The sequence below is a fragment of the Syzygium oleosum genome, unplaced genomic scaffold (assembly GCF_021117445.2).
Source record: "Syzygium oleosum isolate NSW1041296 unplaced genomic scaffold, Sole_v2.1 Sole_v2.05, whole genome shotgun sequence".
In the NCBI taxonomy this organism is placed as follows: Eukaryota; Viridiplantae; Streptophyta; class Magnoliopsida; order Myrtales; family Myrtaceae; genus Syzygium; species Syzygium oleosum.
This window is the reverse complement of record NW_026607489.1, coordinates 7,043,970-7,065,429: the sequence shown is the minus strand read 5'-3', so window position 1 is coordinate 7,065,429 and position 21,460 is coordinate 7,043,970. Positions and strand designations below refer to the sequence as shown.

The 21,460-nt window shown below is 41.6% G+C and overlaps 3 protein-coding genes across 5 annotated transcripts; 2 read left to right on the top strand and 1 right to left on the bottom strand.

The window, feature by feature from the left end:
• The first annotated feature begins 506 nt into the window (after positions 1–506).
• Positions 507–4,515, top strand: LOC115664656 (auxin response factor 17). The gene is made up of 3 exons (XM_056311854.1): positions 507–1,740; positions 2,715–3,460; positions 4,212–4,515. Exons 1-2 carry the CDS (start codon positions 655–657, stop codon positions 3,372–3,374), a joined length of 1,746 nt encoding a protein of 581 aa, XP_056167829.1. The 5' UTR covers positions 507–654; the 3' UTR covers positions 3,375–3,460; positions 4,212–4,515.
• A 1,483-nt stretch (positions 4,516–5,998) lies between these two features.
• On the top strand, positions 5,999–11,583 carry LOC115664655 (uncharacterized protein At4g37920). 3 transcript variants are annotated; one of them, XR_004003613.2, is made up of 7 exons: positions 5,999–6,312; positions 7,849–8,253; positions 8,734–8,902; positions 9,326–9,570; positions 10,179–10,366; positions 10,684–10,901; positions 11,194–11,583. XR_004003613.2 is itself a non-coding variant. In XM_030586554.2 (6 exons), the coding sequence occupies exons 1-6, from the start codon at positions 6,049–6,051 to the stop codon at positions 10,841–10,843; spliced, it is 1,431 nt and encodes a 476-aa protein (XP_030442414.1). In that variant the 5' UTR covers positions 5,999–6,048; the 3' UTR covers positions 10,844–11,157. The 3 variants fall into 3 exon arrangements, 1 of the variants encoding a protein (XP_030442414.1); XR_004003614.2 differs by having other exon boundaries at positions 11,056–11,583; XM_030586554.2 differs by lacking the exon at positions 11,194–11,583 and having other exon boundaries at positions 10,684–11,157.
• A 3,522-nt stretch (positions 11,584–15,105) lies between these two features.
• On the bottom strand, positions 15,106–20,222 carry LOC115676485 (phosphopantothenate--cysteine ligase 2-like). Its single transcript, XM_030599431.2, has 10 exons — positions 20,158–20,222; positions 19,579–19,738; positions 19,363–19,486; positions 19,231–19,275; positions 19,033–19,118; positions 18,596–18,648; positions 18,379–18,438; positions 17,268–17,369; positions 16,487–16,606; positions 15,106–15,627 (listed from the first exon to the last, which is right to left on the bottom strand). Exons 2-10 carry the CDS (start codon positions 19,727–19,729, stop codon positions 15,388–15,390), a joined length of 981 nt encoding a protein of 326 aa, XP_030455291.1. The 5' UTR covers positions 19,730–19,738; positions 20,158–20,222; the 3' UTR covers positions 15,106–15,387.
• Positions 20,223–21,460: the final 1,238 nt, after the last annotated feature.

Here is a 21,460-nt window from a genome sequence, read left to right as displayed (position 1 = left end):
AAATATACGGAATAAAAACTCATCAAGAGAAATGTCAAAGTTTCTAGACATTTTTCAGCAATCGGATGTAGATCATTTTTCTTTTTTCTTTTTTTCAAATTCCAGATCGGATGACGTGTCATGATCTCGAACGGATACGATACAAGAGAGAGAGAGAGGAAAAAGCTCAAAACGAAAAGTATTTGGTTAGGCGAGCGAAATTCGAGGTGGGGCGGGGGGGGGGGGGGGAGGGCGGTTGTACCGCACGCGCCGTAATCCCGCAAGTAGCCCTCCCCCTCCCCTTGAGGGAGTTATACGGCGCCGGTGGCAAATGATGTAATTACCGGTAAAATCTGAGGGCACTTATCAATCCCCGCTTCGCTTCGCCTTTTCTCCTCCGACCCCCATACGTCTCTCTCTCTCTCTCTCTCTCTCTCTCTCTCTCTCTCTCCCTCTTTTCTGTTTCTCTCACTAACCGAGCAGCAGCAGTGTCCGATTGAGCTCGGCTAGAGAGAGAGAAAGAACGATAGAGAGAGAGAGAGAGAGAGAGAGAGACCTTCGAATTCGAAGCTTTTCTCCCTCTTACATGTCAAACCGCGCCCTCGCCCTCGCCCTCTCCCTCTCCCTCTCCTCCCCGAATCCTCCTCCCCCTCGCTCCCCGCCGGAACCCTAGGGATGTCCTCCTCCTCCTCCTCCTCCTCCGCCGCCGCCGCCCCCGCCGCGGCGGCGGCGGGGCGCGCGCTCCGCCCCGTGGACCCGAGCGTCTGGCGCGCGTGCGCCGGCGCGTGCGTCCAGATCCCCGCCGCCGGCTCCCGGGTGTACTACTTTCCCCAGGGCCACCTCGAGCAGTCGCCCGCCCATCCACCGCCGGTCCTCTCCCCGCTCGCCGTGTCCCGGACCTTCGTGCCCTGCCTCGTGGGGGCGGTCCACTACTTCGCCGATCCCCTCACCGACGAGGTCATCGCCAAGTTCCTCCTCCGGCCCGTGGTGAGCCCCGGCGCCCCCCTGCGGCCGGAGGGCCTGGTCGGCGCCGGCAATGAGCCGGAGGAGAAGATCGTGTCCTTCGCCAAGACGCTGACGCCGTCGGACGCGAACAACGGGGGAGGCTTCTCCGTCCCTCGGTTCTGCGCGGATACGATATTTCCTCCGTTGGATTTCAACGCGGATACTCCGGTGCAGCAGCTGTCGGTGAGGGACGTCCACGGCGGCGTGTGGAACTTCCGGCACATCTACCGGGGCACGCCGCGGCGGCATTTGCTGACCACCGGGTGGAGCAAATTCGTCAACAATAAGAAGCTCGTGGCCGGCGATTCGGTGGTGTTCATGAAGAACACGACGGGAGACATGTTCGTCGGGATACGGAGGGCGGTGAGGAACAGCGGCGTGGACTGCGCCAGGTGGAGGGAGCAGATTGGCGGCGGGAGGCTGAAGGCAGAGGAAGAGAGTGCTCTGAGGGATGGATTCTCGAGGAACGGCCGGGGGAGGGTGCCGATGGAGGTGGTGGTGAATGCAGTGGAGACGGCGGCGCGGGGGTTGCCGTTCGAGGTGGTTTACTATCCGAAGACCGAGTGCTCGGACTTTGTCGTGAAGGCGGAGCGGGTGGAGGAGGCGCTGAAGTCGCTTTGGACGGCAGGGATGAGAATCAAGATGGCGGTGGAGGCCGAGGACTGCTCTAGGATGACGTGGCACCACGGGGTGGTTTCCTCCGTCGGTGTTGCTGAGAATGGACTGTGGCGGGGCTCGCCATGGCGAATGCTTCAGGTATGTATAGTCGTCATCCCTGTTGTTTTCATTCACGTATTTGTCGGTATAATCTTGTGCTTTTCAGGCCATTTGTCCGCATGAACTACCTTGCTTTTGAGTCGTGCCATGATATGCCTTAAGATTGTTAAGGCATTTAATGTACATATCTGAACCTCTCATTGAAACATGACGTGTTAATTTCTGAGATTGGAATTCATTAAAGCATGATGTGATCTTTTCTAGATTGGAATCTACGACTTTAAGGCTCTGGAGATTGGTCTCTTATAGTCATGACTTTGCCTTCTTTGAACTCCAGACTCTTCTGTAGCTCTTACCTTAACAATCTACTTAATTAGGGCATCCTTGATTCTGCATTATCATCATCTGCAGCCAAATTACGACGGCTGTAGTCTGTAGATTTTTTTCCCCACGAAATGTGTATGTTGAAATAGGTATGTTTTGTTAAAGTAGTGCGATAGTTTAATTGCTAGCATTCCCTTGAATGAGCCATTGTATGATTAGTTGTCTTTTTTCCAGTGCATGGATGTTATATTTCTGTTTTGTGGTACTATTGGATCTTCTTTGAAACTGGTCAAGACCACTTAAACTATTTGTCACTGAGTTGCATATCTGGTTTGACCTCTTGTTGTCCTCCAGTCTCTAGTTTGTCTTAAATCGAGCAGATATTAACAACATAAAGTTAAAAAGAATTTGGGGTCAGAAAACTCTGTTACCCAAAAAATGTTAAAACATAGATATGGTCTAATGCTTAAAGCATGTAGGTTCTTAAGCTTTCAGTCTTTTGTATGTGGAAATGTAGTTAAGTATTGGTGTCAGTGGTTAATAAAGCTCTGTAGTGGTTTATCTGCTATTGCTGATGACCATCATAGTAGAAACAGTAGCACTAGACACAAGTGTTATACTTTTTCAACAAAATATGGAGGTGCTATCCAGAAAACAAATCTGTAAACTTACCGATTGGTCTGTTACAGGTTACATGGGATGAACCTGAAGCTATGCAGGATAAGAGGTCTGTGAACCCTTGGCAGGTTGAATCCATTGGACCTGGATCGCCCCTTGATTCGGTGTATCCTCCAGTGAAGAAATTGAGAGTTCCTCTCAGATCTGCTTTGGGAACCGAAGGAGAAACCGGTCACTTTTTCGATATGGCTGGATTTACTAATTCTATGGTGCCCTACAGTTCATCATTTTTCAACTATAACACTCCCATTGGCATGCAGGGAGCCAGGCAAGATGCGTCTAGAGCATTTGGTTTAGTGAACTACGTGGATGAAAATTTCCCTATGTACACCTGTAATATCTTTGGCAACAATGTGGTGCCAAAGCCAAAAGCTATCTGCACTGATCTCAATATTGGCAGTTCAGCCTCTGAAACCTTATCAACTGATAGCCCGAGTAGCGGGCATTCCTTTGGCCTAGAAATTTCTGGAAATCTGCACTCCAATACTTCAAAGATTGGCGGTGGTTCTTCAATCCAGCTATTTGGTAAGACTATTCATGCACAGGAGCCTGCTGAAAGCAATTTAGACGGTGTTGTTAGCCCACCAGATGATGGCTCCAAAAGGCCTGGTGAAGCTGGATATGTGAGCATACCACCGGATCTTTCTTTGACCTGCCTGCAGGCACAGTGACCAGTGTCAAAGAGCCTCAGTTGTTTAAACTTTTCTTCTGTGAGTGTGAGGTTCAGGCTGTGGGTTGCAGATATATAGGTGTACAGGTACGTTCTCTCCAATATGTACACCCTGTTTATTTTCCTTCAGCAACAGAGAAATTTATGTGACTGAATGATTGATATGGTACCTCCTCCGATTGTTAACAGATTTAGAGTTCTTATGTTAATTTTCCCAGTATCTTAAGAGGAGATAGGAAATGAACTGAAAGTTTAGCTAGAGCTGCTAGCTATTTTCTTTTTTGGCGGCAAAGTTCACTTTGGCGACCGTACTATTCCACATCTGATGAGCTAAGAAAGCGTATCTTTTTTAACAAATTGTGATATCACTGGATGCTGGATTTAAACTAGTACTGTTTATTGGTGATTAGTCCTTTGCCTTTACACCCTAGATGTGATTTTGCACGAAGCCCACGGTGAACTATCACAGTGAAATTACCAGAACTGCATTCGAAATGCACGTTGACCACAAGCATGACATATTTGGCTTCTTATTCTGTAGCTTGGTAATGGCAAAAAGGGAAAAATGTAATAAAAAAGAATCTGGATCCTGGTGTCACGTTTATCGGGACGGCTAGTATACAATGGATCGAATATGCCAGTAGCATCAAATTAATTCAAAGTGTGTAGGTTTTTTGACCTCGAGCATATGCCCTTCATTTTGTGCGGGAAAACGGTTGTTGAACTAACAATTTCATGTGATAGGCCTCGTATATTTCTCTGTGTCATTATTGTGAGGTTTCAATTAATCATCTCCACTTCATGCAAGTTTCTGTGACTCCTTTTTGCTCGTTGGCAGGTGGATAGCTTTTCAGGAACTTTGACTCGACTGACGAGTTTTGTCGCGGGGGAAGCAGAAGCCCATCCTCTTGCTTTAGGTAGTTAGGAAAAAGTCCACGGCGCTCTCATCCGACGAGCGCAAAGTATTAGTGTAAAGCCCCAGTGCGGTTATGTCGGTTTTCAGACATTTTAGAACTGCTGATAGACTGTTGTTTGATGTTTTTTTCCAATCAACTGTTCAAAGCTGCCATTGCATTGTTTGCTACTATAATCTCCTTTTTTGCTGTCCTCTCTAAGAAAGTTGTCGAACACGGATTCGCAAACTGACCTTGCCGTGTGCACGGGCATTTCTATGGTCTCTCGAGGGACCAATCTCCGGTCATTACTTGTATGTTTTCATTTGGGTGGCAACCCCTTATATCGTAATACCGAAAGAATGAACATGGGTTACGGTGCATTGCGACAGGGAATCGGTTCCTTGAGGATCTACAAAGAAACACCTGCCATGCAAATTTCGTTTGCTGTACGAGCTTTTTACCAAGAAAAAGTAGATGTGGCTTGTTCTTCCTCTATACACATTAATTTAGATCTGCCTTTGGGGATTCTCGTGAAAAAATATATAGACCTAAGTTTGGGGGATGAGGGTAAAAGAAAATTATTAAATAAAACCTATATATATAAATCCTAATGTCGGGGTGAGTTTCCTCGGCAAGACCTACCAATCCGGTTTTAGTAAACTCGTTAATGACGGGTCCACAGTCGGGTTAATCTCGGAGCGCAGGTCTGAAGTTCGAAAGTTAGTTGGTAAGGGAGAGAAGGTAAAACCACCAAAAAATTCCAACTATGTTTATTGCGACATAGCGACTCATTTATCCAAATTGAATAGTAACATAACAATTGAATAAACTAGAGTGGGAGAGTTTTTGAACGTTTAGCCTATTTTCAACCACCCTGAAAACAATCCACGTGAAATTAGTGTTTTGAAAATCGAATTCAAGATTGAACATGATTTCGAGGTGTACGCAATGGATTGATTCGGAAACCGAACCACAGAAGTTAAATGATATGGCTCCGTTTGGTTCGGCAATTGGAATGAATTTTGGGTTTTTGAAGTCCTTTTAGCAAATGCAAATAGCATATGATTCGTTTTTTTGGAGAACTTTGGAAAATGCAATTGAATTTCCAAAAGCCTCTAAAGGCTTTTAACCCAAGATAGATTCGGTGATACTTTCGAAAGTAACATTATCGGAATGCAAGTATTGACGCGATTCACTATTCATCTTTCCAGCGGTTTGCATAGAAGAGTTGGATGGATGGAGGTTGGCGACCGGGTTCTCGCAACCCAAGCGATGCTTGAGGTTGCGCTACCTCAAGCAAGGTTGGTGGGCCGCTGAGTTTCACCATTTGATAGTTTTTTTTTTAAAAAAAAATTTGCAAAAGCCCTTTACGATATGCAATTTTTACCAAACGTCATTTAGGTCAAAGTTACATCCTAATGTGTTTTTAAAATGCGCTTTACCAAACACAACTTGGGTTTCGAAAAATACCTTCAGCCCAAAAGTCTTTACATTTTCTTAAAGGCACTGCTTCAAACCTAACCATACGCACCCATAGCTAGTTATTAAAATCGATTCGACCAGCCGGTCTGATGTGGTGTCCGAGACGCTGCCTGAAAAAACCGAAGCGGTCCAACGGCTAACCAAAAATGACCGGGCCGGTTCGACGAGGCCGGTTCGGGTTATTGGGGGGCCTCCGGTCTATTTTTTGAGCCCCTCTTCCTAGCTTCTCTTCCATTGAACGACTGCGGAGCAGCGTTTTTTTTCTGGGGTCGAAGAAGCCTTTCGAGAGAGCAATCCATGGCGGCTTCCATCTCCGGCTACTGCAACCACGCTCTCTTCCTTCCTCTTCCCCCTCGCCTCTCTGCTTCGAAACCCTCCGGAGCTATGGATTCCGTCTCCCTGTCCGCGTTCCGGGGCGGCTGCTCCGCCCTCGCCGGAGGGCGCGCGCGCGCAGCGGGTCCCCTTTGGTTCCCCGAGCCGCGCCCGACTCGAGCGAGCAAGGGCCGGCGGCGGCGCCTCGGACTTTCTCCCGCTTCTTCCCGCGACGCCCCGAAATCTATCGTACGCTTTCTTCTCCCTTGCCCTGCTTCGTACGGCGGGGCTAGTCGTGATTGACGCGTTGCTGTTCTGTTTCGCGGTGGAACTTTCGGCTCCAGTACATATGAATCGCTGTCAATTCTGTTGGTTTGTTGTCCCTCGGCATTTGCATATCTGGTTTGCGATGTTTTAAGTCTCGAGAAGTGTCGTGGTGGTTCGAGTAAACAGCACAGGGGTTTATAGAAGGGCGCTCTGTTCCTTTGAAAAGTCTTTTGGGTTATGGTATGGGATATTGGGGATGTCTGACCATGGTGTCTCGAAAATCATCGAAACTAGCGGGCAGTAGCTTTAGTTGGCCTCCTCCGGGTACAAGGTTTGAGCGTCGTCCGATAAGGGTTTGCATTTCTGTTTTTTATGCTGAAAAATGTTCGAGACATGAGTTCTGATACACTATGGGGGTGCCGGAAATCAGAATATGTGGTGAGGACGTGCAATGGCTCCTCCATGACCAATCGTTCCACCGACAGGTTTACGATATTGAATGCTGAAGCTGCGTCTGCTCCTTGTATGTTATGCTGCCATACTCATTTGAGATTATATTGTAGTTGTTTAGTCCACCTAACAAAAGAATTTGTTAATACTTTAACTTACTAGCACAAGAATAACATTGAATAGTCAGGGTTCTCTTATATTAAATCAACAATATGGTGCTTTATTTTAGCTCTAGTTTGTGAAACATGCAGGAGCCAAACAAACTAAAAAATTAGAATAACATTGTTCTAAATTTTGATCAACTTATAGTTGCTTCAAGGTGGAATTAGTATCTCTTTGAAGGAACTTGATATAAAATGGTCCGTGCCTGTATGGAAATATAAGTTTTTCTAATATAGGATTTCGCTGTAGAGAATTTTCTCGAATAGGCCAATTTTTGGGATGGTTTCCTACATTTACAGTTCTTGTTTTCTTCTCTTTAATTTGATATATCTGCAAGTGGCTATCAGTCTACCTATGAACTAGCTGCTTTGGTTGTGTACTTCTCCTTCCAGTTTGACACTCACACATCACTTGAGATGCCTAAAATTCTCAACTTTTAATGCGAAATTGCTTTTTAGATGTAGGGAAACGGATGGTAGTTGGAGGGAAGTACTTACTTCATGACTAATTTTATATTTGTATCTTAAAGTGAGAGCATTTGAAGCGAAATAAAATTGTAACACTCCCAAAGTATAAGTGCCATTTCTAAAGCTTTAGTTCTCTTCATTCATATCTTCTTTTGATGCATGTCTTCACTTATAGCTAGCCAACAAACAGCAGATGAAAGCTCTGCTTTCCCATCAACAGCTGTTTCCCTATGATTAATTTCCTTGATAATGTAGAGAAAGTTTGAGTCACCTCGTTTGTCCTTTCTCTTTAGTGCCTCGTTGTTTTTTCATGTTATATATATTTTTCCAGTTGATTAGCTGTGATTGTTCTCTTTTTAAGTTGCAACAGAGATTCAGTTGCAGATTGAGAAAAAGGAAGAATGATTTACTATTTTGTGACTAAAAGTTTTTGGAAAAGTTCTCAGGAAGCCAAATGCTGGCTAATCCCGTCAGATGCCAGAACTTCTTTCTTGCTGCTATGACTGATGATACAACTGTTGTACCGGAAAGATCAACAGCACATGATATGCCTGAATCTGAACATAGTCACAATAATCCCCCTGCTACTGAGCGAAACGAAAAGGATAATAGTAGTGACCTGAGCTTGGATGAGAATAAAATGGTTCGCGTATGCGACAAGCTGATAGAGGTTTTCTTGGTTGATAAGCCCACTCCAACTGACTGGAGAAGATTATTAGCTTTTAGTAAGGAATGGAGCCATATCCGTCCTCATTTCTTCAGGCGTTGTCAAGAGCGAGCCGACAACGAAGACAATCCGGGGATGAAACATAAGCTGCTTCGGCTTGGTCGGAAGCTCAAAGAGGTGGCCTTTGCCATTCATTATCTTTTTTTTTGGTCGATATTTCATTATCTGAAGATATGAGATTTTGCATTTCAATCTGTTATACAGCTTCACTAGATTTACAATTTTCAAGGAATGAAAGTTAGCCTGCACCTGGTATCCTTTGTATTGCAGCTTCAAATGTCATACCAATGAATTGTTGCGTCTCTTTAAATTATAGCCTTTCTCTAAAAATTTGGCATCTTGTTTGTTTGGACTTCTCAAAAGTCAAAGGCAACCGTTTGCTTTCTCGCCAAAATTTAGAATTGCTCAAATTATAAGAAATTATGAAAATCTTATATGTCAATCTGTATGTCCCTATCATATATTGTGAAATTTCAGGTGCTTAAGATTGAAAGAAAAGTTTGAGGAAAGCAAAATGTAAAAAGTAAACGTCACTTAATCAGACCATCAATTATTTCTGACTTTATTTGGTGGGTTCCCTTGGTTTTTTCTCTGCAGGTAGATGAAGATGTGCAAAGACACAACGAGCTGCTTGAAGTGATAAGAACTGCTCCATCAGAGATAAATGAGGTTGTTGCGAGACGCCGGAAAGATTTTACTAAAGAATTTTTCGTACATGTTCACACTGTAGCTGAATCCTACTATGACAACCCATCAGAGCAAAATGGTGAGACTTAGTACTTTTTATCTAACCTTCTTGTGATTGATTAATGTGGTGGATTATAATTTCTATTACAACCCATCTGAGCATAATGGTGAGACTTAACACTTCTTATCTAACCTGCTTGTGATTGATTAATGTGGTGGATTATAATCTCCGTTGCTCAATGTATCCAATAAGAAGCAATGGTGGTCAGTTTCAGCTAACTGCCAACAAGGCATCCCTGATATTATGCATGCCAAGTTGTTTTATGTGCTTTTGTGATGCAGCTGCTGATGGCAAATTTAGTAATTGGTGTACACTGTGCTATGTAAACTAAGTACCTTCGTGGTGACTGAATCATATGGAAATTTCATGATTTTAAGCCCTGGAGCAGACCTGTGTTCCACTTTGAGCATGACGAGATCTCTTTTGCTTTCTGTATTATAGCTGTTGCGAAGCTTGGGAACATGTGTTTGGCTGCGGTACAAGCTTATGATACGGCAACTGAAAGCATTGAAGCACTCAATACAGCAGAGTTGAAGTTTCAAGATATTATCAACTCTCCCTCATTAGATGCGGCTTGTAAAAAAATAGACAATCTAGCAGCAAAAAATGAACTTGATTCGGCATTGGTGTTGATGATTACAAAAGCATGGTCAGCAGCCAAGGAATCAAACATGATGAAAGATGAGGTAAAACTGTTCTTAATCTAACTTTTTATTTACTATCGCTTGATTGGGAATGCGTTTGTGTGTCAAAAGTGGCATTTAGGAGGAAAGGATGGGGAATAGAAATTTGATTCTGGGAACTGGGGGAATTCAGAGGATCTATTCCATGATGAGTTCACTCATTGTAGTTCTTTTCATCTATTTTACTAAAACCTAATGGTAATTAATAATATACTAAATTCGACTGTCTTGAGCCTATCTCAATCTCAATGTAGCAGTTTTTTAGTGAACACTTCACGGTACTAGGCTAATGGCAGTTGATATACTTTTTCATAATGTTCTTTTAATATGCATTTTGATGGGTCAATGCATTCCTCATTTTTTGGGGGAAAACCAGGGAAATTTTTTTTTTCGTTTTCCTGCTATATTTCATTGATTTTAATATGCAAATGGGCGTCCCACAGTTGAATTTACTTTTCCATATTTTGCTATGGATTAAAGCTGCAGTCCCTCAGCTTCAAGTTTATGCAACGCTACCTCCAAATCCTGTCTCGTCAAACGGATTGGGAATGAGTTTGTGGAATTTTCTAAAATGCTTGTTTTAGTTGGTCATGGTTTCTTCTTCTTTCCAGGTCAAGGATATACTGTATCATTTGTACATGACTGCAAGAGGCAACCTTCAAAGACTGATGCCAAAAGAGATAAGGATTTTGAAGTATCTCCTCACCATTGAGGATCCTGAGGAGAAAGTTTCTGCCTTGAAAGATGCATTTACCCCGGGAGAAGAACTTGAAGGGAATGATATAGACTGCCTCTACACGTACGTATGGGGAGTATTCCTTGTCTATTGGTCAAGTCGCGAATTGCATGTCTGTCAATTGCATTGCACGGGCATTGTGAGTTTAAATAGGAAAATGCATCAGGCGAGAGTAATACCAACAGAAACATCTAGGAAAAGGAGTGGAAGCTATACAAAAGAAATCATTGAGGGATGGATCATTGTAAACTCCTTGAGTTCCATTTTGCTGTGGCATATTCCAACTAATTGAAGAGCTGCCCCCGATTCTTATATTGTAGTAATAGAAGGCTAGTTATTTTCGTTAGATATGTCATAATTGTTTCGTTTCCAATCCGCAGGACTCCAGAGAAGCTTCACACATGGATAAGGACAGTGATAGATGCATACCATTTCAGTCAAGAAGGTACTCTTATAAAGGAAGCTAGGGATTTGATGAACCCGAAAATTATTGAAAAGTTAGAGGAACTGAAGAAGGTAGTCGAAGACCAATACTTGTGAATATCAACGACGAGTCTTTCTGCAGATGCTGATCCAGCGGTGGCCATATTGAACCAAGGTCACTTAGTTTCTCAGACTGTATGCTTTATCTTTTGAATTGTTTTCGGGTGTATGATCACATGTCCTATCCTGAAAAAATCATGTCCATTAAGCTTCACCGTAGTAGATGCTGATAGGTTCGACATTTTGTTCTACAATTTTGTCGTATGCAGTGTATGCGGATTTGTATCCTCTGTATCTGTACAGTCGGCCACCGCATAATTTGCAAGCTAGGGGGTGTAGAAGTGTTTGGAATTGTTCCCGCTTCACTCTCACCCGAGGAAAATGATCGTTTGCTTCTCTATCTGTAGATGCTACTGCCCTCGAAGCGACGGAGGCTCCTCTTCACTAAGATGAAGCAATATTCAGTCAACAAAGGGTGTTTTGAGATGCACAGAAAGCGGTGCTTCTCGATTTTGCAGGTGAAGTGTTATCTTAATGAATTGGAACAGAAGGAACTCTCAGAAGTCCATTGTTTAGCTTCTAAATCAGTTTGTCAGACACCGGAAGCATATCTCTTGTGCTGGGGCGTCGCAGTCGGCTTGTGGTTGTGCAATCATTGTGATAGTGGCTCCGCCACTGTTACTTCGTCTTCCTAAGTTCTCGCGCTATCATGTTTGAAAAGAGAATTATGCGGGGAATTAGTTTCTTTCCAAACTTTTCATTGCAAAATATATATGGCAAAAGAATGATTTGTTCGAGTTATCAATGTTCTTGATTTTGTTAACAAGGAAGAATTGTAGTTAAAACCTAAACCCAAACTCAAACTAAGGGCGTTTTTGTTTTTGGGAAAACTTAATTATAAAATAAAAGCTTTTTGAGAGATCATTTTGTTTCATTTCCTCTAACTTCAATGTATGCATGCTTTTTTTAAACCGCAAGTAGTTTTTTGTCAACTGACCTGACCATTTTCAGCAAGCCAAACGCGAAAGTCCAGTTCGAAACGGAAGACTTCAGAAATGATTTACGTGAATTGTATGCGCCCTGCTCCTCGTTGCACATAGTGTGCATTAAATTTTCTAGTTCCAGGACTTAGCGGAATCAATTCTGCCGTGCCTTGATAAAAACATATGGACATATATCTTCGCAACGATAGAATTCATTTAATATTGGTAAGTATAAAAAATTTGTTGGAAAGAAAAGGAAACCGGTGACTTCTTCGCTTCTATAAAAACAATAACTCTATTCATAATTTACAAATAAGCGACTTAACTCTGATTAAGTTATGAACTATTGGATTAACAACTCTCATCGAATCACTTCTTCGATAAAAAGAGAGATCTTAAACAGGAAGGAGAAACAACTCCACCTATATATCTAATATCATAGATGTCAAAATGTGAAAATTCTCATTTTGAAAATTACATACAAAAGGCGACGTATCCAGTTAATTAGGGAACAGTAACCAAGATAAATACTAAAAATCTTCGCATTATCATTCTTACATCCGCAGCTTATCATAAAAAGAAGGGATAAGTGCACTACAAGTCCTAAAACTTATCACAAAAGTGTATTTGAGTCCTAAAACTTACAAAAAGTGCAATTGAGTCATAAAACTTGTCAAATTGATTCAATCGAGTCCTAAACTTTAACACCGTTAAATTTACTAACGGAAAACGTTGACGTGGCACTGACGTGTCATATTTTATTACTTTTATTGGGACACGTGGCAATGATGTGGCATCCAATAAGCGCCACGTCAGCAAAAATAAAAATTAAATTAGAAAAAAGCTATAAAAAAAAAAAGAGACCCCAATCGGCAGTTGCGGCAGTGGCCGCGCCCTCGCCGGTGGCCGCGGCCACAGCCGCCGGGAAGGGCCGGCGGAGGTCGCCTGGGCTTTCCCAAAGCCCGGCGACCCTCGCCGGCCTCGGGCGAGGCCCCACCGGTCCCCGGTGATGGCATGAAACCCCCGGTCTGGGGGGAGGGCGCGACCCTCGCCTCAGATCTGAGTGAGGGCCGGCGAGGTCTCGCCTGGGGTCGCCCACCCTGGGCGAGGCCTCGCCGGTCCGCGTTGGCCCCAGGCGAGGGCCGCCGACCCTTGCTCAGATCTAGGGCGAGGGTCACGCCCTCCCCCAGATCGGGGGCTGCAGGCCCTCGCTGGGACTCGCCCGGGGCCGGCGAGGGTCGCCGGGCTTCGGGAAGGCCCAAGCGATCTCCGCCGGTCCTTCCCGGCAGCTGTGGCGGCAGCCACCGGCGAGGGCTTGGCCACCGCCGCTGCTGGTTTAGGGTTTTTTTTTTCTTTTTTTTGTTTTTTTTTATAGCTTTTTCTAATTTAATTTACATTTTTTTTAACTTTTTCTGACGTGGTGCTTGTTGGACGCCACGCATCTCAATAAAAGTATTAAAATATGACACATCAGCGCCACGTCAATGTTTTTCGTTAGTAAATTTAACGGTGTTAAGTTTAGGACTCGATTGAATCAATTTGACAAATTTTAGGACTCAATTACACTTTTTGTAAGTTTTAGGACTCAAATACACTTTTGTGACAAATTTTAGGACTTGTAGTGCACTTATCCCTAAAAAGAAAAACACATGTTTAGAAAGAATGTGCAGCATAAGACCGGGAATGAAGTATCTTTTTACATACGTCTTGCCGAAAAACTGCAAATTCTAAAGGATTCAGAGTCACCTTATTCTAGCAAAATAGAAGGGATTCCAAATCTCCTCAAGAAAAGTAGAGTGTAGCAAGAAAGAAACGAAATGCAGAGCAGAGGACACTACGTTTTGTGGGACAAAAGCCAAACTAGATCACCTGCACAAGAAGGTTTAGTTTAAGACTGCGGATTTTCCTCGCACGCCATTGCCTACTGGGCAAAAACTTGTCATCCCCACCCCCACCACGATGCAAGTGGGAAGCCCAAGATCGGCGACACACCGAGCCTAAGTTCCTTCTTCGTAGACTAACCGAGGTTTCCCGCGATCGATGATAGATTGGGAAATTGAACCTGTGACCTTGTCTTGCAAAACGAGTCTTGAGCCACTCGACCAACCACCAAGGTGATGGGATAAGACACCACACGTGAAAAGGTTATGGCAAGAAAAACTAAATAAACCATCAACACGGTTTTCCATTTACTAACAAATTGTACTGTCATAACTAAGGATCTGTTCAATAAAATGTCTCTCCAAGTGAAATCACTAATGGGCAATATGCTCTAAGAATGAGTGCCTTTTATACATAAAATCAAGTATTGATCATATATATCGACTTCAATACTTATAGTCCATAATGTCAGAATATCTCCATTCTTCACCAATTTATCTCAATTTACAGAAACAACCATATAACACCAAAATTCAGCTGATGTTAAAAGGCAAAGTTAAAAGGTTTTTATTTTTCACAAGCAAGTTTTTCCTTGAAAAAGATAGAAGTAAATAAAAAAAATAGCAACTTCCAAACCATAAGTTGGCTTGTGGGAATAGAAAATTTTGAACAGCACGCGGCACAAGAATTTGCTAAAGCAGCAGAAAAACAACCGGATAAATATTGCATAGCCATAGGACAAGAAGCATATTGATGTTCCTTAACTTTCACTTTTCTCCACTCACTGAAAATGAAATACAAATTATTAGTAAATTACTTACCTGCCTTGAGAGGGGCAGTGCTCTCTTGCCAAACAAAATTCATGAGCGGCAATGTCCCATCCTTCATTCTGTTGGAGCAGAATAAAGCGTCGAGCTACATGATATACTTCAGACACATCTAGAAATCATGTAACGTTATATAGACAATCAACTCCCATCTCACATAATGGAATAAAAACTTTCAGCCTATGCCATACTTCCCTTGAAATTATGTGCTTGCTTTTGTTCATCTCTTTATTCTTTCCTGGGGAACCAAAATCTAGGGCTTTGAACTGAAAGTGTATCTCTTGCCATCGTCTGCCAATGGACATTGAAATAACACCTATCATTTTTAAAAGGAAACAGCCCTGCACAATCATCATCATCAAACATTCTGACCATTGAATAAAACCATATTGAAAATGTAAGATCTGCTAACAGTTATACCACAGATAGAGATGTTTAGCCATGACCAGTAAAAAAGACACTCACATCTCCGCTGGTCTCATGGAAACTGTGGACTGGGAATTTCTAGAACTGTAACTAGAATCAACAGTGATGCTGATATTATAAACTGCAAGTGAGCCACATATATAAAGGCAAACATGGACTCCAATGGAAAACGTAATCCGTCTCCAACAAACACTGAAATGGGTAACACTCAAAAAACTTCAAGAACTATAATATTTCTTTCCGTTACTCTCTTTTAGAAAGTATTACAGCTACAAGAATTAATATTATAGTTGCCTCAAGAGCACCAACAATGTCGTTTTGTACTCAAAGAAACTGGAATAGATAACATAAATGCTAAGGCAAAGAGGTATTGCCAAACACTACAAAAACACCTGCCCTAAGCAGTCATTATGTAACAGAAATTGATCAATCGTGACAATTAGTAGTATCTATGACAGGTTGAACTTCTCAACAATTTATATTTTCATGAGCGAGAATCTTCTACATGAATCGAATGTTTCTCAACTAGCAGTTTGATGAGGGGATCCTCCACATCACTGCCAACCTGGGTCTTGTCCCGGAAAACTGAAACCTTTTCATCACCTGTGACGACAACGACCTCCTCTTTCCGAGTTAAAAGCTCATTGGCCACTACAACATGCATGTTGTACTTACTAAGAGCCATATCTGCCTTCTTGAGCAGGATGTTCTTATCAGTCTCTAGCTGTCATTTAGCAATAGAAAAATATCTGTATCAGGGATTCGTATTAAGTCTCAAGTCAAAGATAAGCTGGGTAATACCTTTTGCAAAAATCTTAGACAGGAGAAGAAAGTAATGTCCAAATAAAGAGTTCACATTGCTGCCAGGGAAAATTTGCAGCTGGCTCAGGCGAGCAGCAGCTGAGGTGCCAACTTCTACTTGTTGCTATGACAAGGAAAGGGAGGTTGTGTAATTACTCCAGCATGCATTTGTTAAACTATTTTCTATATTTCTAGGACCTTCACTATCTATTCAATCTTCTTGCTGGCACGTTACAATTTAGTCGCAAATGCTACAATTGTAGAAGCTATGCTGTAAGCAATTCTATTTCCCTGAATCAGTAAAGAATTCAAATAATGATACAGCTAAAATATTTTCCAAGGATGGTAAATCAGTCACTATGTTTAACATATTTAACTTTAACTGGACTATGAGAAAACCTTACAGGACAGATATTTTTACAGGGTAAGTGGCAAAGAAACGGTTTTCATTGTGGACAAACACGACATTGTTTTCACTTTTACCGCAAATTTAGACATTTATCTTCATTAAACTGCAAGGACAATAATGTTTGATGCTGTTTTACTCAACGTCAATAACAATCATCCATGAAATGTAAAAGGATCCTCCATGGAGAGGGTTCTTTGTTAAATGGATGAGTATCCTCCATGGATTGGGTTTTTTGGTCACTAGAATTGGACGATTTGTCCCTCCTGACATACATGCTATTAAATTTATTTTAATGATATATGGACAGTAAACTTCAATAACTTCTAATGAAGCTTGTCATTGCATCAGAATGGATAGATGGCAAGTAGCTGACCTTAAATGAAATGCAATATGCAAATGGAGCCCACTCTTTTCTCAAGACAGCTAGCATTTTTGGAACTTGAACCAGACTCATATCAAGCGGACCTGATCCTGACTGGATCTTGTGTTCTGCCTGTACAAACATACAAGTTCCCAAGTTAAGAGAAGGGAGTACAATATCAAGATTAAGAATACTCTAATTATGTTTTTAGCTATCTATACACTTAAATGAACTAAGATTACAGTTGGTAAGCAAATGTGAATTTAGCCAGCCAAAGTGACAGAGGAATCCAATTTACTGGCTTAAAGCTAGCCAGGCTAATCTTAAAACATTGCGATGATGACTAAAAGTATACTTGCTAGTAACTAATGCTAATGCATAGTGTAAGAAGAACCGGTTCTTCTGACTTTACCTCCCATGAGAGAGAATTGTCTAGGTATTCCTATTCACTTCAGGAAGCATTCAGGGACACAAAGATTTTGCAAAGATAACCCTCGGACAGCTTTGACTCCTCAGAGGATGTCATTCAAACATGAAAGTAGCCAAATGACAAGTAATGATTACTTAATTCACTTGGGACTATAAAACAGGGACATTATCATCTATAGATATGGCAAAAGGGGGGACACCAATGTAACTTCCCAATTTAAGCAACAGAACTCCACAACGAGGGCATCCATTTACTTGACATTAACACATGGAAGCAGGAAAAGCTCTAGTCCAAGTTTTTTTTCCAAGAAACCGCTACTGCAAAATGAATTGAAAGAGTTTCGGCAAAGTCCTAAACAATTACCATGCTTTTCCAAGGGACATAAAAATCAGATACTGCAGCTGCGAGATAAAACATTGCATGTGGCCCAAGAACCTTAAGTGATGTTGCAACCATCTGTAGCATCTGCACAAACCAAATCCTTGTTATGGAGAGCAAATTCTTTCAGTATGCTTGAACAACCAGATCAAAGAGCAATGAATTTTCATAGTGGAATAAAGGCTGCACCAATGAGTAAGCAGCAAATGTTCTAAACCTTCATTGTAAAGAGAAAGGTCCTCTAACGGATACAACAAGACCGGGGAAATGAATCAAGTTGTAGGAATTTTACATTAGAAACAGAGAGACGCCTTATGCAAAACTTCTCATGTCAATCATAATTTTATAATGCAGGGTCAGTGTTAATTTCTTTGCAATCTAAAATCTACATCTAACATTAATGAGATGCTCTGAATGAGAGTAAACAACCATTCTAGTTTGTTTCATATTGAGGAAACATATTTGGATTCTTAGAATTAATAACCTACCTTATATATCAGTCCTTGCCATGTTAATTTTTTCATATTATTCTTGCTTAGTCCAAGCAGACAAGGGAAGAAAAAAGGAGGGGGCTGGGGCCTATGAAGCATCAAAATATTAATAAGCTAATCATTGAATTCACTGCACAAGCAACGAAAATGCATCGAACTAATAATTTACATTTGTTGAAGGAACTTGTGGGTTAAGCCGACTATATAGAGAACATACATGTCTTCAACCTATCGAAAATAGGTAAAGCGCAGCAATTTTATGCATCATAGGACATTCGAAAATGCATACCTAAAACCATATCAAATGTAGCTAAATCAATGTTCAAAGGACACTCATTAACAATTTTCGAAAAGAAGGTGGTATGTCAAACATTAGAAAAGTTCATAAGCTATGTAATGAAATCACCAATCAAGAGATCAAAGTGCATTTAACATTTTTTAAAAGAAACATCAATGGAAGCAGTCTGCTGACGCAGCGCACCACATAAAGTTGCTAAGATGGCATTGTGCATAATTAACTGAGAATAAAAGTCTAAGAGGAACTTTCTCGATGTTGCTCAAGTAAATTTCATCTTACTAAGAACATAAAAATTAGTGATGCAAACCTGAAGATATTCAAAAATCGTTGTGAAGGTAAGTTTCAGCAATTGTCCTTTTTCAACCGCCTAAAATTGGATATAGCCACATAGTGAATCAATATCAAAATGAACCAATGTACACCAGTACACAAGAAGCTAGTAAAGTCAAACATCATAGGATAGATATAATGTGAAAGAAAGTTTAGAAAACTCAATTTAAGAAGCATGTATGAGTGTTCCATACATTGTGATGATCGCTGATAGCCATCTTCACAGCTTCAGAATGTGGCTCCCTCGCTATAGTTTGAGAGAAAATGATTAAATTGATCATATAATGGGATGAGCATAATTTTTGTAGTTAATATTAAATAGATCACATAAACAAAATGATGGGATGACCATAATTTGAGTGAATATGGAATTATCTGCACAGAAAAGATACATTTTCTTAATGAAGTGCATCATCCTTCTACAGATATAGCAAGACTGAATTCAAGAGGAAGCATATGTCGCAAGTTTATTCACTAAGGGCTAAATAACCTCTGAGTGTTTGTTTGACCACTGCTATCAGAACAAGGTTCTTCCACAGATACCTCAATTAATAGATATAAGAACCAAGGGAAAAGGTCATATTGTAGACTGTTCTTTCCACTTTTATCACCTGAATGAAGTAGCACCAACCTTTAATGTGTGACTCGTCTATATACTCGAAACATTCAAGGAACGGATCATCTGGCAAAGATCTGCAATAAGGCTGGCAGGTTCCCCTGGTTCAAAAGTGGGGAGAAGAGGAAATAAATATTTGACATTTCATCATACAATACCCTCGACTCTTGGACAGAATGATAGTAATCAAGAATCACATGATTAAGTATTTACCTTCGATACAGAAAGATAACCGCATATCCTGCCTTCAAAAAGTACCTGCGACATGTCAGTTGGATTTATTAGTTAAATACTGACTTCGAACAATAGGCAGCGATCTCTCCATTACAGGTGAAGCTGTCATACTCAGTGGAAGCTGCTCCTCGATGGCCTGAGCTGAAGTTATCAATGTAGCGCACGCAGCGTTGCTCTAGAGGGACAGTCGTCCCCCCCGAGGTCACGCAAACAATTCGGCTAGCTCTTCCATCTCCTGCATATAAAAACAAAAAAAAAGAACAGCTCAACAAAAAAGCAAGCGAAGCATCAAAGTGAAGAAGCATAAAGCCCATAAAAGCAACTCACCAGTCGACGACGAATTCTTGTCAAGAAACTCCTTCAACTTGTCTCTGATTTCGAGACTACTTTTCAGCGGGGGAGCCGAGTCGAAAAACGACTGTATCTCCGCGCTAGATGTATGCTCCTCTGCTGCTTCCGAACCATCCTTTGCAGCCATTACAAATTCCTACAGCGCCCAAATCATCGGACAACATCAATTCCCAGAAAACATACAGAAGGAAAAGGAAAAAGGCATTCCTGAACCGACGGGACTCCCCCCAGAAATCCCCAACAGCTAAAAACAAAGACCCAAATGAAAATCCTCCAAAAACACATCAATCCAGCAAAGAGGTTTGCGACCCTGGATGCGTCTACCCATTCTCCAACAAAAACCCAGCAAAATTCTTGCTGATCACTCCGCACCCAATAAGCAAAAGACGATCTTTCCAGCAAAAAGCCAACCAACCGAACAAAAAGAACACCTCAAGACCCAAAAAAGTACCGGAGAAAACCCGAGCCAGAATCTAGCAAATCACCCTCGAAGTCTCCGGAAAAACCGAAACCATTCCGGAGAAAGAAGAGAGCGAACGAATCGGACTCAAGTACCTGAAGAAGGGTGGCGAACGCAGCGCTGGAGTTCGCAAAGAGAGAGAGAGAGAGAGAGAGCGAGAGAGAGAAGTAGAAGAAGAGAAGAAGGAACGGGATGGATGTGAAATTAAAGAAGAGGGGAAAGAGAGTTAGGTAAAAAAAAAAACCAAAATAAAAAATAAAGATAGTCCGGTCAATTCCCGCCAGAATAGACCCGACTAACTGCGCCGTCAATCTTCCACATCCGTTGACTTTCTTCTTCTGCTTTATTCTCTTTCTCATTTTTCTACATTTTCTTCCTATTAATAAGGAAGAACCTAATTAAAAAGGGAATTACTTTGGACCCACACGAAAAGAACCTAACTTGCTTACATCGTTTCGCAACTTGGGATAGATCGAAATACACTTAATTGATCGAATTTTTCTCTTAAAATAAGTTAGGTTTTTATCGGTGTCTGAGGATCTGGTACGTAGATACTACCAGCATACCGTATATGTGTACGTACTTATGTATGAATGTGAGTCGAATTATCAAAAAATATTTCTAAATATCTTGTTGATGTTCAAAATATTCAGCATATCAATTCTATAAAAGTTATTTTCATTAGTCTCAAGCGTCATTAAAGGTATTTTATTTTGAAAATTTGAAAATTATGTACACTAATTTCTCGTTATTTAGGTTTACCACAGTTCCGGTGTAAGAGAGTTAGTTTCTTTTTTATTGAGCGAGTAAGAGATTTATCGAATACTAAAGCTAATGGATTACCAAGCCCAATGACTTAGCATGAACTCTCCCAAATCCTACAAATTGCAACTTTCGAATCAATTTTAATTTAATTATGAGTTATCATTAATCTATTGTGGGATGATTGGTAATCAAGTAAGGTAAATTTAATGCCTTTTCAGTGACTTTTCTTTTTATATTCAAAAATATTTTGCGAACAATCTCAGTTAAATTCGAAATAAACTAAATTAGATAATTAAATGTTTGAATTGAACTTAGTTGCAAAAATTACTTAATTTAGTGGATTTATTTCCAAAAAAAAAAAGACTGGCGGTGAGAGGGCTCTCCGGTGGTAGTGAGCAAGGACCGGCGGTGGGGGGTTTCACGATGATCGACAATGGGCGTTCACCGGCGGCGATGGCGACAAAGAATGGAGCTCACGATAACGGTGAGGGGGTATTCACTAGTATTGATCACAACGGCTGGCCACCGTTGGTGGTGGTGCTCGGAGGTCACCAGGAAAGGAAACCTGCATGGGGAAAATCCAAGAACGGTAGCAAGGTAGCTACGTCCCGGCTCGCGGTGGTTGGCGAAGGC